Genomic DNA, 16,035 nt, shown 5'->3' with positions numbered 1-16,035 from the left:
AAAAACCTAACATGATACTATAATTGCAAGCCACCGGAGAAGCTTTCTTAACCTTACTGCTGAATATTTCAACCCTTCCTGAAGTGGGTTGGCTGAATGAGGGGAGGGGAAGTGAGAACGCTGCTAGCATTCAGTCAAATGTGAGACTGCATTTTATCAACAAATTATTGCCTGGTCAGTAAGGGGTAGAAACACTACAGAGCTCCCATCGCAGTTGTAATGGATCTCAACAGAGTTACGTGGTTACTTGTGTTGAATTTCTGCTGTTTTACCTGGCAACTGCATGGTTGCATTATTTAATCAAACCTTAAAGATGAAGCTAAGGGGAAAAACCTGCAGAAATTTCCTGGAATCAGGGCGTTATTCGACTCATAAAAAAAGATGACTGTAGTATTTGGGTTCAAATTCTGGAATCCTGTCTCAGTGTTGAAAAGGACATAAATGAGGTTATATAGCACTTGCTGGGAGATCAGAGGAAGCCAATATAGTAAGTTATTTTACTGGGTGTTTTTCAAATATGGTAGACTGGGTATTAATGGTCATCTCTGAGGATGGAAAATTTCACTGAAGATAGTCCACATGTGTCTCTCTGATATTAATCCAGTTAATTAAACCTATTCTCAAGAGGCAGTTTACTTAGTGATCTTATTAATTCTATGCTGTCAGAAATATGTAACTATTTTTTGCCCCTAATATGATATAGAAAAGAGAGAAGAATCACCCCTGTAGTATAATCCATTTCCCACAGGTGATTTACTTTTTAGGTATAGTTGGTTACTCTGTGTCTTCTAGAATTTGAAATTTTTAGGTCAAATATGCTTGCAATCATTGTAATACTCATATGCATAGATGATACATGGGAAGTAGCAGATATGCACAAATCGTGGGGTGATGACCAAAGTTACCAGAAATGTAAACCAAACAGATTAGTTCCATTGTTTTAGTTACCTTGATAAAGAAAATCAGTAAAATGAAGTGATGCCTAGACTGATTTAATTGCAATGAAATGTGCTGATTAAGTGTGAATAATATGCTATAATGTGGCAAAAGAAGTTTGTGATGATGGCTTCGCTTTCCAATGTGTAATATACTCTCAAAAGGGGTGGTTTAACTCTTGTGACCAAAACATTTGACAAAGATAACTGCTCACTGCTTTAAGGCTGTTTTCTAGGTCAGTGAGCAGATAGGCATGCATTTCCATAACATAAAACAGAGTCAAAGGGTCCCATTCTTTCATTCATGTTTAAGTCATTTTCTCCAGATTGATTTAGAGCTGGTGAAAAGTGAGTACGTGGAATGCAAAGCTGCACTGGGCTATGGTACAGTACTGAGAGGCCATACACAGTGGCTTTTGATGTGAATCAACCTGAATGTTGAGAGCTCTCCCTTTTGAGTATATGGAAATATATTCCCAGAACCAATAAATCATTCATTTTCGTTAAAAATTATTCTGGTGAAAGAATCTGTTAAAATACTATGAGGTATAAACTTGATAGCAGTTATGACCAGGATAAGACAGTTTATTTTGTTACTTAAATTTAAGAGAAGGGGGCCAAAAATGCATGGTGGACAGTCTTTTTAAAGTAAACTTGGTTAACTGTGTGCCTAAGAATATATAAAACATGAAAGAAAATTAAAAGCAGTAGGAGGACTGGAAAGTAATAATTGAATAGGACAGTTACAGTTCTGAATTATGGAGGAAGTGCCAGGGATTAAAGATGTATATCTGAAATTATTTTAAGTATACTATTTTAGGAGTAAGAAAAATAAAGTACATTTAAAAATATATACCCATACCTAACCTGTTAACAGAAACGTAATTAGGACCTGTTTTTTCCATTTGAAGTTGAAGTTTTGTGTCTGCAAAGACTTCTTGGTCTCCATTTTTTTTCTTAATTGCATTTTAAATATTGGAGGGATGTTTCAATAACTTTATTGCTGATAGTAATAGCTAATAAGTCACTTTAAATTCTTCAGAAGCAAAATCAAGGCAACTCTATTAAATAAATACCTTAACTGTATGTAAATGGTAGTGTCCTTTAAAAGCTGTTATTTACAGTAATAGAATGCTGCTAAATAGGTGCTATCTGTGGATTGATTGCTGTGTTGATAGGAAAAAATACAGCCAGCAACTGTTCAGAGATTAGATTATAGGTGACTGCTTAATTCCCAGGTGAAAAAAGTAGGCGAGAACCTGAAGAATGGTTGGGTCCTGGGCACCCAGAGCAGCATCGGGCTGCACGTGCAGTTAGACTAGGCTCACTGAGTTGTTTCCTTTGTGTATTAGAGGAGTTATCTGTCAAGTCCAGGTCAGGATTCCTGGTAAAGCAAGCCTCTGAAGATTTTGGAAAAAGCTTCAAACTCGACCAAACTCTCAACAAAATTGAAAGAAAGTGCTTAGCGTTGGTTTCACATCTATCCAAATGACCTGTGATGAGATCCTGTCGTCTGTCATTGCGGTGGTTGTTGTGGCGGGGCATACAGGGCAGAAAACTGTCTTTCTTCTGCTTGCAGAATAATTTCTACCAATAACATTTTGAAAAAATATCATGAAGCCTGCAATTCTTGTGCAGTTTTTTCTTCCTCATCCCTGGTGAAACTGGTGGCTGAAGGCTGTTACCTTCCCAGAACATTGCATTACTTCTTGAGAAACAGAGTGAAAGGTTGTGAATTGGAAATGAAGGGAATTGGCAGTTTCTTTGGGTTCCTTCTAAGAAAACATTCCAACATTAGGACAAGTCTTCTGTGGTGTCATAAATGACAGCTTTTGTTAATGTTCAACCTTGCATTTTTTCATTTACAAGAGAAGAAGTATTTTGATACTAGGAGATAAGTTGAATGAAATGCTGCAAAGCTCATGTAAAATACATTCTTTATTCTGTCTGACATCAGAAGAGAGAGAAAATGAGTTATGGTTCACCTGGAAGTGAGCCAGGGAGCCTCTGTTTAGAGAACAGTGGGAGAAATGTAAGGAGAAAGGAAGTGATGAAAAAAGGGAAAAAATGAAAAAGTTATGTTGGAGAGAGGCTTTGTAAAGAGCACTTAAGAGAACAGGTGAAGGCCCAGGAAATCTGTAATCTTACTTGTGTATTTTAAAGATGCTGAATATCCTTGGTTCAAAGAGGGTTTCTATGAAATATAAATAACGAGCCCACCAGCTCCGGAAGTACCTCATTCTCACTGAACCTCAAGAACACTTGAGGTTCAAAGCACTGTTCTTAGCATATACTCCATGTCAGTGATAATGCAGTTATTCACTGACCAAGGCCATATGCTTATGAATAAAATTAGGAAAAGATACTACCACGAATTCCTTTTTGTCACCCAAAATGTTCTGAAGAGCCAGTTCTAACTATTCTCAGCTGACTTATCCTCAAGCATGACAGAAATTGTTAATTGTTAGACCAATGAGAATACTAGCTAATAATTATTTTTAGATGTTAGCTACAATCCTTACAGTAATAGCACAAAACCTGATTTTTATACTTGTCTGGGCAAATATATTTTTGAATTCGAGAATATATTTAGGTTGGCTTAAGTTTAAAGGGGCCCATCATTTTCATTATAGAGGTCTAAACAGATTTGTCTGAACAATCAGGGAGGTGTGTGTGTGTTTATGAGAATTACGCCCAAAGAAAGAAGATTGCCAGTTCTGTGTTAACCAGCTGTTATGCCTCTACTTGAGATGAACACAGTAGATCAGAGATGTCTACAGGCTATGGTCTGGCATGAAACACTTAATGCACCTACTTGCTTTTCAACATATATTTTTCTATTAAGAAGTAATTTGCCTTTAGATGATAACTCTGTTCTTGGTGGAATTTTTCCCCTCTGCTTGTCTGTAGTAAATGCAGTCTTCATCCTAACTGCAAATATTGATGAATACTTTTCTTATTCCCTCTTTCTCTTCTTCAATCCAGTAAAGAACTGAACAACTTTTTGTTATTGTTTATTTGATATACTAGACAGTTTAGCCGGCAAGCCTAATGGGTGATGAACGTGGTGAGATTTACTTATCCTTGCTTTTTGATACGTTCTGTTGCTTCTACTTCCTGAAGGGGTATGTAGGACCTTTCTTCATGCAAAGTATTGCAGATAATCATTGGTTGATACATTTTTATTTGAAACAATTAAATAAAAGGCCTACATTAAATAGTTTTATTAATGTGAGTGGATCAGCAGTGGCAGAAATCTGACAGATGTAAAGATATGCAGCCTAAAGCCCTCGTGTGAAATCAACTGGCCTAGCACATGAGAAACCTAGGAGCATGTTGTTTCTCTGCCTGGGCTGATCTGGCTGATCTAGAAGGAGGAACTTCTCTCTAAATGAAAAAGATGGAGGATATGAACATAGCTCTCCCCAGTCCTAAGTTGTTTCTGTATCTAAGGACTATATGGACCCTGAGAAGGAAGTACATCTGAGAAAACTTTTAAATTTCTGACTATGAACATTAATTTACTGGCAAAGGAAAAATAGTATGACTATTCTGCTAATACAGTCATATTTGTTTCAGATGACAAGGGGAGTGCTTTCGAAAAGATTGATGCAGTAGGTTACTGGTAACTTCCTGAAGGGCCCGAGCATGTGTAGAAAGAGCACTGGATTGAGACAAGTGAAAAACACTGAGTAATCCTGCAGAATAAAGTCCCTGGCTTCCTGTCACCTGTTTTTCAAATAGTTGGTATTTTCTCCTCTCTGGGAGTTGGATTTATTTTGATTTTTAACTATTTATTTTATTGTTAAATGAGCAGTAAAGTGTTACTTTAACTGCTTCAGTTCTGAGTGTGATAATGCCTGTATCTGAGTGCCAGTGGTTGACTTCTCATACCTATTTGAGTTCAACCCTGCAATCATTCTCATGATCAGTGCTCCAATTTGTGGTTTTAATAACTAAGTAAATCCATCTATAAGCAGTATCTGCTCTGCAGGGACTGTGTTCATCAGAAGGAACCTAAGCATTATTTGTTGTGGCTGTTTTCATAAAGGCTATGTGAAGAGTTTGTATTGATGCAGTCATGTCCTTGATATGCCAGTGCAGTGCAGTATGTTGCAGGTTTTGGAAACATGTTAGAATCCTTTCTAAATGCAGCTATTTTAGGAATTGTTCTGGTGGGAGGAATATGGGGCTTCATTCTGCTGCCAGACTCTTATTGTTTCTGTTAATGCTGATGAACCATGAACAGAATCTAAGACCTTGCTGGAAAAGCTTTGTCAACTTTGTCTAAAACTCAGATCTTGCTCAAATTGGGTTTTTGGAGTTTGTCTGAGAGCTGTTGACTGTTGTTCATACACTCAACTTTACTCCTGTAGCAACACATACTCAGCATCCTATTCAAATGTTCTTCTCAACCATTGCTACGTTAAGAAGGATGACTCTGTTGCTTTTTAGCATACCTGGATATGTAAAGTCTAATGCTGCAAAATCTCACTCTAGCTTAGATCTGCCTAAGTAGGCATAAGGCTTAGGGGTGTGCTGTTACTTGCTAATCCTTTTTTCCTCCTTTACCTGTTTCATTAAATGAGAGTGCATCCCAACTCTGACCTGGGTCATGATAGTGTGCTTTAAAAAAAACCCAAACCACACAACAATAAGGAGGATTTTCCAAAGCTTCCAAGCCATGCTGTGGGGAGGAGTGAGTTATGTGACTTATAATGAATATAGGTAATTGTAATGAGTGACAGGTAAGAAAAAGTCCTGCTGTCAACTTGAAACTCCCAACAAGCCTTCAGGGCTTTCCCTACCTCCATCTCCTACCAGCAGATCAAAGCTGCATGATTTAGCATAAAGTAGACAGTGTCAGGAAGGTTAGTTTAATTCTGATTATTAAGTTAATGGTAGGGGTTTTTTTCTGATTTTCCTCCCCCTTTCCTTTCCCTGATTCCTCTTTCTCCATTGCTTTCTCATTGTTTCTGGACCTACATAACACTCCCTCATTGCTGCATGACATCATAAATACTGCCTGATACTCCCCAAGAATTACAAAAGTTAATTACCACCAATCTGTTTTTACAAACTTCTTTTGTAGTTTGCATTGCAACAAGCTGCATCTCTGATTTATAAGGATGTTGCCAAGTGTGAATGAAAGATGCTTTAAGGCAAAACGGACAGTGTTTGGAATAGTTTCAGTCCAGACAATATTGGTTTGAATGAATGTGTGAACACCAATAAATGTTAATAATTAGAGACTGTGTTTTACAATGTTTCCAGAAGTTTGTATATTGAAAGAAATATGATGGTCCCAACTACAAAAACCCTTCCATTTCAGAGGAAGTTTGTTTTCATGAAAATTCCAGGTCATAATTATGGCACAACCTGAGCAAATTGAGACTGGCATTCAATGGTACACGGCAATGTCTTAGTTTATTCTGGCCCTAACTGTTAGTGGGGAAGAGGCATAAGAGAGGACTCACCCCTGATGAGCCTCGATGCAACCACAGGTATGTCATCATAAGGGTACTGGGAAACTTAGGCTGGTGCCTCATTTCTTCATCAGTGGGGACTCGAGCAACATTTCCAAGTTACAGCATAGAATAGTTAGAATGGTGTTACTGCTTTCACTTTGTAGGTGCTGTTGTTGTATGTTAGTTTCAGCAATCAACCGTTTTATAAGAAAGAAGTCTGACTTCCCTCAAAATCAAGGTTTTCTAATTTCTGCAAGTAATTTGATGAGATTCCAGCAGCTTTTAGATACTTGCTGCCTTCAGCCATGAGTCCTTTCAGATACTAGTCATTCTGTGTTTAAGACTACTATATGCCCATTTCATCATTTTTTCCAGACTGAAGAGTCCTAGTTTGTCACCATTTCTTGCATATCCTTCAGTTTTTTTCAGTTCCAGTTCATGACCTTGAACTGGAGATTAACAGTCAAACATCAGTCTCATTTTTGACCTTTTGCATGGCCTCTCCTAGTTTGCCAGGCAGCAGTTCTTCCAGGTGGGTTGGATGATGCATCTAGGTATTCCTCTCTGGAAGAGTCTAGTGCTTGTTGCTGCAAAGAATTTAGCATTCAGAAGGCTGGGACAGAGGCATATTCCTACCATTCCGCTGGTCTGCACATGGCTTATTGCTCAGTTATGAGCAACTTTCTCCTCCTGTTGATGAAAAATGCAAGCGACCTGACTGTAGATGATAAATTTGAAAGGCTAATTTCAGTAGACCTGTCACTGTCTGTCACCTCTGCGAACACCACTCCATGCAGTCTGTGCTCCCTGCAATGAAGCAGTAACTTTCCCAGTGCCAGGATTTGTTGCTAAGGTTTGTATCTCAGACACTTCAAATTTGGTGTGGTCAGGTTGAGAAGAAAGCTGCTGTCTATAAGAACCGTTAGAGACTGGAACAAGTAAAAATAAGGAGTTGTATCTGTTTTCCAGGATGAACCAGTTTGCTCCAAAATTTAGATGCTTCATGAAACTATGATACCAGAGTGTTTTCAGAGTGCAGAATATGACTAGAAATCACAGGAAAGATTTTTATTTTTTTAACTCTTACTTAAAAATGAAAAGTATGTTAAAAATTACAAGTAGCAGCAACATAGGGGGAATCAATTTATTTACCCATTTAAATTAAAACCAAAACACAACACAAAACTGTGCTTATTTAAATCAAGTTGGTTTTAGTCTCAACTTCTGAAATAATTCCCATTCATAATTTTTCTTCCTTTCCTCTCCTGTCCACTTGCAGGAGGCTTTTTTTCCCCTCCCTTAATGCTAAAAACCATTATACTACTTTTCTTTAACTACCAAAACCCTACCTCAACAATGACCATCATAGTCAGAGTGTTTTAACGGATATAAACAGCTCAAGAGTGCTGGTCACTTATCTGCCAGGGTAAACCAACACTCTTGTTCACACATCCTTGAGCCAGGAAGATTGATTAAAAGCCCCACGTGGCCATAAAGCTAGAATGTTAAGTAAATGACTTCCAAGGTTCCCATGTAACAAGAGTCTTGGGTGAATGTAAGACTGGGGAAGAAAATAAACACAAGAAAAAACAAACCCAAAGAAAAGTCTCTCTGATCTGGTGGCTGTCTGACATCTGTAACACTTCAGTTTCTAGAAAATAAGTATGTCAAGTTATAACCGCTGGTTTTCACTGCAGTTCCAGTCTATTTTATATATATGTTAAAAAATATAAATATATTTTATGGACAGAAAGAAAATGACCCTCTTTTAGTGGTGTCTCCCTTCCTGAGCTGCAAAGGTTACCCAAAACAGCTGTATTCACACATTGCTCTGAAGTGGAAGAAATATTTTTTGCCAATTTATTCTTCAGACTGCAGCATTAGAAATCAAGGCCTGATGCAATGTTGAGCTGTACAGGATGACAAGAAAAGCAAATGCAAATGAGCCTATTGGTTGCACGTAAAATTCCAGGATTTAACCCTCTTGAATGGTATGACTGAAATGTGGTATTACTCATTTCATGATTTTTCACTTGTAATTTGGAGCTGAGTTTCTCGACTGAGTCCATTGTGTTTCTCTGAGTGTGCAGGGGTCAAAGCTGCCCTTCAGGGAGTACCAGCTGTTTGAGTGCTGATACAGGTGTAGGACGACCCAAAACACAGGGTCTTCAGTGAGAAGAAATCTGTGTGCACGAGAGCAGACCTGAAACTTCTTTGATTAGTGCTGGGGGCTGTCCAGCTCTTGTGTAATGTTTTAGTAATATACAGTTTATCCTGGCAACAAATTGCGGGATCATGACTTACTAATTAAATGTATTGCTAATCCATGCTTTGTGTATTTTATTTTTATTAAAAGAGTAAATCTGCTGGCCAGAGAAGATAAAATGAACTGTGTACCATAAGAATATTTTGTTGGATTTGTTATCATTTCCAGAGGACTTTCAGTAATATTTTGCTGTTCCTTATCCTTTTTCTATTTCCATTTTTATTTTTTAGTAGCAAATGAAGCAGAACCACGGCAGGCCTTTTCTATGGATACACAGTTTTTAATGATCTTTGCCATACTGAATTCAAATTTTCTTCTGTCATTACTCAAATTCACAATAGGGATTTCCTGCTGTTATGTATCTCAAGCTCCTCAGAAGCAGGGTTATGAATTTTAGGAATATACAGTTTTGATTCTCTGAATTTCCATTTTAAAGTAGGACAGTCCTAGCAATTAAAAGAACAACTACCTCCCCCCTGCCCCCCAATTGCTACTTTATACCATAGCTAGCCATTTGCCTTTGCTAGCTGACACTAAATGACTTGCCATGTGACTCAGGCAAAGAGGGCCCAGGATTTAGTTCAACCAGTAGACTTCTTCAGAGATTCCACATACACCAAGCAGGACTACAGCTTGTACGTAATTTCTGTAAAATAGTTTGAAATTTCTGGATGCCTGTTGCTTTGCAATGAGTAACAAATAATACTTGACAAATAACGAGTCATACGAGTATCCAACTGCTCCTTCACGTATGACTTCAGTAACTGTTTTCTCCCTCTTTCTCTGTTTTTAGAAGCAGAAACAGAAATCCTATTGGTCCAGGAAAGTATGGATATGGAAAAGTGCCATACATTTTACCTTTACAAACTGATACTGGTCAGCAGCCCCAGAAACTTCGGAGGCAGCGACAGTCTTCGAGGAACCATGTATTTCATCAGAGTCCAAATCTCATGAACACTTACAGCCAGGCAGCTAGTCCTTCACTTCAACATGGGAATCTTTATCAAGAAGAAAGTGAGCCTCAGGCTGGACATCAAGTCCTGGGACCCTCAGTTTATCAGTCATCTTCGTTTCCTGTGTCTCAAAGCCTGTTTCACAGCAGTGACTCAAACCACCATGGGTCTGCATCACACCACGCAGTCCAGGGTCAGCCCCAGCCTCAAAGGGCTGCAGCGATTGTGTGCATCGGCACCTACAAGCAATATAAACTCTGCAACACAAATGTAAGTCTGGTTTTACTATATTGAATTTGTTGGACAGCTATTGGTTTTCCCTAGTATACAGAACATTCACATGGTCAAGAAGTTAAGCTGAACATTGTTTTTTATTAATTCAATGAAATTTTTTTGTGATCTTATTTTAAAGTGTCTTGGGGAATACTGAAAGTGGAGGCATAATATTATAGTTACCTTCAAGGATTTTAAGCAGTCAGTAAACCTACCAGTACATACAATTGTAATTTAACAGAGAGAGAAACTGAGTCACAGACAAGTTTAATATTTTTCCATGTGAGAAATGGAAAAATGGAGTTAGGGTAGTCCATGTTATGAAGGCTCCCTACTTCTCAATCCCATAAGATAAGGCTATCATTTTGGGAGTGCTAGTTATGCTCTAAAGAGCACCCAGTAGCCTAAATCACTCCAGTATCTTTCCATGGTGCTGTGTGTTCTGTGGCAGATGCTGTTTTTACCAGCATTCAAGCTCTAAATGCTTTGATTTTGGCTTCTGTGTTTATTGGAGAGAAAAATCTGTTCTGTGTTAATTTTTAACTAAAACTTACTCTGTTGTTACTTCATTCAAAAATGTTTGGCTGGGTGTAGCTCTATGCTCTGGGGCAGTCTCCCATTGTACATGGGACGCTAGTGAGGTTTTGTTGTTTCTCTCCACAAGCAATTTTCATCTTGCTAAAATTTTCCGTTTCTAGCTGTATCATATTAGGAAGAGATACTTTAGGCAATACTAAAATTTGCATCCTGTTTGGGCTACTAATCGAACTTAATGTCACAAACTTGAAGAAGCTCCTTCTTGGATATTAGAAGCAGGATGTTCAAGAGTGGTTTCAATGTGTTGACCCAACTGGCTGTATTTTTCTCAGTGGGTGAACATATTCTTCTGCCTCTTAGAAATCCTGTTTCATTTAGTGGAAGCCCACGTAGTGGAGATGTAGCAGCAGAACATATGATCAGGATAACAAAAACACAACTTAAGCAAATCAGATGAGTGCCTTTTTGCCTCTTAGTGTAGCAGTTATTACATCTGCTTTATTTATGAATAAAGTCATTGAGACTAGAGCAGTTGAATGAAGAGACCTACTGTCAAGGAAGTTTTAGTTCATTTGTCTGAAATGGAAAACATGAAAGGGCTAGTTTGAGCCTCTGAGAATAGTCTCTGGTACAAATTGCTCTTTTGAAAAACACTGTCTGTTTTTTGAAGGAAATAGGAAACGAACTTAGTGCATGGGCATTAATTTGGAAAGTTTTCTGTGCCGAATTTGCTCACTGTTGTCCAAATGATACACAAATGCCCCAGTCTTTATTTCATCCCTTACTGCTTCAAGGCAAAAAGTTGGACAGTATTCTGCCTGATTTAAGAAATGTAACAAAATAATTTCCAGGAAAGATCTCTTTTCAGAGAGCAAGGGGTGAGAGGTGAGGAAGTTAGAAATGAGGTGGAGAAAAGAAGCAATCCCAGATGGCTGGGGTTATGGAGAAGGAAGGTTTGTAGTGGAAATTTGTTGAGAATGACAAGTGGGCTGGGGGAGGAGAGGGCTGTGAGCTTGTGAATTAGTGGCAAAACCTGCAGGTCAGTATGATGAGTGGGCTGGCCATCAGCAAATTTCTTTGGTAGTAGGGGAACAGGTGTGAAAATATTTGCATGCTAATTTTAGCAACTGTTGAAGAGGAAAAAATATGTGAGTGTACTTTTGCTGCACCTTTGCCACTGTTGCATTTATAAATGCAATTATAAAGAAATAATCATTTCTACTGCAGAAGACTTCTAATAACAAAGAGGAAATATAGATGGTGTGGCTCCTCCTAGGCATGGAACTCTACATAGTGATATTCTTTAGTAACATTTCTATTACCCTTGGAGAAGCTGTAATTGCTATTCAGGGTTATTTTTCTCCCTAGAATGTGGTAATTAATGTAATTATAAAATAGATGTTGCTAAGAACAGTTTTAGTATAAAGCCCAGGATGAGAGCAAAACAAGGCTGATACTGTTTCACTTTGTTTGCTTGTTCTTTCTGATTAAATGCTTCTGCACATAGGCTCTAATTTCATTTATCGGCTGTGACATGTACCAGTGGTCTTGCCAGCGTGCAGAGAACAGTATCTTTTTCTTTCTTTTTCTTTTTTCTCTTTTAATTCTTCCTGGAGAATACCAAAAATGAAAATCTCATTTATTGAGAGGAAAGTAGTGTGTTAACAGTTATCCTGGTGTTTGGCCACTCCCTCTACAGTTTCTCCTAAGGACAGTTAATTAATAACAAATTAAGTCAATCTGCCTTGGTCCATTAGGTCATTTCCTCACTATTGTACATTTATTGGTTTTTTATTAATAGCTGAACTCATTTTACGTGACTGACAGTTTGATTTGTGAAAGTTAAACTTGTGGGGTTTGGTTAGGGAGAATCTCGGAAGTGCTTGTATTTGTTCAAGTATTTCTGCAGGTTGTTAAACCTGTTTTCTTATTGTGCGAGTGGCTTCTCTTCAGCACCTTGCATATAGTCTTTGTTCATGCGCACCTCAGAATATACAGTGCCCTGTCACCTCCTTCAGCAGGAAACGGTCAGTAAACATCTGTCCTTTACACACAAAGAGTACTGACAGATCTTACTGAAACCATAAGCTATTTGCAGTACAGTAAGATTCTTCAGATGTAGTCTGTATTCCCCCAAAATGGGGGAGTGATGAGTAAATCTTCTGTACTTCCTCTTGCATTAAAGGAAAGAGAGAAATATGGGCGTGTGGGTGAAGTAGAATTTGAATGCAAACTTGTATGCATTGTTTGTCACCAGAATAAAGGAAGCAACTCAAATGGAACATATGTTTAGTGAGCATTTTTTGTTAATGGTCTCAAGCATTGCCAAGTCACTAGCTCTTCCTGAGTGTCTGAATGTGTGAGAATATATGTGTAAATTAACTCAGGCTGAGGATTGCTTGGGCAGGGTACACAAGGAAACTTTCAGGCTTCTGGACATTCAGATCTACTTATTTTACATGTAAATTTGGTGATACAGAGTACCCCTTATTAAAGTAAATTTTATCTAATTATTTTTTGTAAGATACACAGTGAATTATGGCTTACTGGTAAAGACATCAATTCTTAGTATGTCTTTATCCTTAATATGCAGATACTTTATTACAGCCTTTCAGTACTTAAAGGGGGCTTATAAGAAACATGGAGAAAGACTTACCAAGTCCTGTAGTGTCAGGACAAGGGGCAACCATTTTAAACTAAAAGAAGGTAGGTTTAGATTGGACATAAGGAAGAAATTTTTTGTGATGAAGATGCTGAGACTCTGGCACAGGTTGCCCAGAGGAGCTGTGGCTGCCCCCTCCCTGGCAGGGTTCAAGGCCAGGTTGGACGGGGCTTTGGGCAACCTGGGCTGGTGGAAGGTGTCCCTGCCTGGGGCAGGGGGGTGGGACTGGGTGGGCTTTAAGGTCCCTTCCAACCCAAACCACTCTGTGATTCTATGTTGCCCTTGCTGGTAAGTTCAGGCCAGAAGGCTCTGCTTCTCCTGACAGCTTGTTATCTCCCCTCTTCTGCAGTTCCCACTTTCCAGGTTGCACCAATATAGTTGAGTCTGGTCATATAGTAATCATGATCACTTAAATGCTCTGGTTAGAAAACCTGTAAAATAAAATGGTGACTATTTTGGTGATTCAGTTACAGTGCAGCAAGGAGTATGAAAAAATAGGCAGAGAAATTCATACATGAGTTTCACCATGAAGAGCAACGCAAAATGGATGTAAAATCTAAATTGTCTTTAGCTATAGATCGAGGTATGTTTTTGACCAAGTTCATGATTTTATTTGTATATGAATTTGTAAAATCTAAACTATATGAAAGACTGTTGAGAGCTCAGTGAGGTATTTATGGATGAAGTTTTGCTGGGCTTGTCCAGTTTCATTCACAGTTGCTAGCTTGCCCACTGGTTCATATGGATTACTGTCATGTCTTCAATTAGACTATGTTGCCTTTCTCAGTATTTTATGTGACTGCTACTTAGCAAGAAGTCAATTGTGTTTTGGAGAAGTATCTAGATAGGATCAGAAAACAGTAATTACTTCTACTTTCTTATCCTGACTCTTCAGCTATACACACTACTATTCTGGTAGCACAGCTATGGAACATCCAGCTTTTGATTCTGAGTAAGAGTTCTCTACTTGGATCTGTTCTTCTGTGTGTGGAGCACTTGAGAATGATGCTTCAGCAGGGAATGCAAAGTATCTGAAAAAACAATTTTGGAAATGGAAAGACGTTTTACGGTTGAAGAGATGAGGTGAGGTAAAAGGCTCAGGGCTAATCTCCAGGTCCATCATGATGGGATAAATTAATATTAATGATGATGATACTAATTTGGACTGGTGAGAGTTAAAACTTTTCCATTGAAAGGCTGTTTTGGATGCAGAACCCTAACGAAATAGATTTGAAATATTCTGCAGGAATGTGTTATAAAACTAAGCACATAGGTAGGCCTTGGCGGGCTCCCTTGGCACCTGGGATCTTGGGCCATTTTACCAGCTTGCTGGCATTTTGCCCAAGTGTTTTTGAAAGTTTTCCACTCTATAGAAAATGAGACATTTCCAACGTTTCAAGTTTTAACAAAGGTAGAAGTGGAAATGTTTAATTTTGTATGTAACAGAAAATGTAATTCCCAAACAGGTCTTTTCGGAAGTGATGTGGGGTGCTGCAAGGGTGTGTGCATAGTTTAATGTAGTTGGGATCCTCAGATACTGAAATAAAGACAAATACACTACATATTTTTAAGAGAACTTTCTTTCTTTTTAAATTGAAAAGCCCCTTCTTATTCCCAAAGAGCTACTCTGTGCTTTATTTATTCTCATTTTGAGATTTGTGTAGAGTAGGTGTTTGACATAAGTAGCAAAGTGGGGTTATGATGACATATCTTTTCCTGAGGAAATTAAACTTGACTTTATGTGAGGAATTTTCCCTGCAAACACTGTGGAATTGTATGTATGTTTGGTAGTCTGACATTCCGTGGGTGTATAGGAAACTTATTAAAGGCTCACATTACTTTGGGTTGTACTGTCCTTTCTTTGACTGTTTTGATATTTGCAGCAGAACTTGATAAATATTAATCCAGAATGCATTGTCACTAATATGGGCTTAATTTACCTTGCACTGCCGCAGAGATACTGCTCTTAAAATGTCCTATGTAGTTTGATTAATTGTCCCTTGTATACAAGAGTCACATAGAGACATCTTTGATAAAGCTCTTGGACCACAATTGTTTCCTCTTCATCTTTGCACTGTGGCTTTATGACATCCCCTTCAACAATTGAGATCACCATATTAGAAAATATTTTACATTATTATGTTCTTTTTAAAACTTAAATAATTATGGGAAACTGCCTGCCTTAAATAATTAGGGAAACTATGTTGGGATAGGTTTAGAAGATCTTCTCAATCACTTTTATTCCATAAGCATGCTCTGTACGTGTGGCAGTAACAGAACACAAAGTTAGCTGTTTTATGCAAGTTAGTTATTACTAGGTTAGTTACTTACTAATCTAGTAAAATGTTTATAATAAGGCTAAAATCTCACAGTTCAGAAAATTTTGATGTCTAGAGGCTTATGGTTTTTAATTGAAAATCCAATTACTTTGATCAATAAATCTAAGTTATTTTAAACTAATTTAGCATCTGGGAGTCCAGGAGTCATGCTCTAATGCCCTGTTGTGAGAAGAACTATAAAAACAGACCAAAAAGACAGGTGCAGGTAAAAAATTGGTAATGTATACGTGGCTATAGTCAGAGCCTATATTTTCTAGGTCAGGGAGAAGTGACCCATGGGGTCTGTAATATTGTTATGATGACTGTCTGCATTGTACAGAAATGTTGAGATTTTTGTCTTTCTCTGAAGACAATTTAATAAGATACAAATAAAATATAGTAGAGCCTAGGATTCTAACACTTTAAAGTTAATAAAACAGAAATATCCCACTGGAAAATAAAGGTTGTGAGTGTTTATCTGTGATAAAAATCTACAAAATGTGCAAACCATTATCAGAAAGACACAGTAAGAAACTTAAGGATTCACTTTACATGTAGAGTAATTATACATTTTTAGGTCAAGAAATGATAACATTGCCATAATTAGTCAATGAAACCATCTA

At 37.9% G+C, this 16,035-nt stretch overlaps 1 protein-coding gene across 1 annotated transcript in view; it reads left to right on the top strand.

Moving 5' to 3' along the window:
- The window catches only part of THSD4 (thrombospondin type 1 domain containing 4), a 329,112-nt gene that overhangs the window by 51,656 nt on the left and 261,421 nt on the right, over window positions 1-16,035 (top strand). Inside the window, exon 5 of the mRNA XM_074917120.1 lies at window positions 9,463-9,892. Coding sequence (XP_074773221.1) covers window positions 9,463-9,892 — 430 coding nt within the window. The remainder of the gene's footprint in view (window positions 1-9,462; window positions 9,893-16,035) is intronic.

Source organism: Athene noctua, chromosome 13 (genome assembly GCF_965140245.1).
Source record: "Athene noctua chromosome 13, bAthNoc1.hap1.1, whole genome shotgun sequence".
Classification (NCBI taxonomy): domain Eukaryota; kingdom Metazoa; phylum Chordata; class Aves; order Strigiformes; family Strigidae; genus Athene; species Athene noctua.
This window is presented reverse-complemented; position numbering and strand designations above follow the sequence as displayed.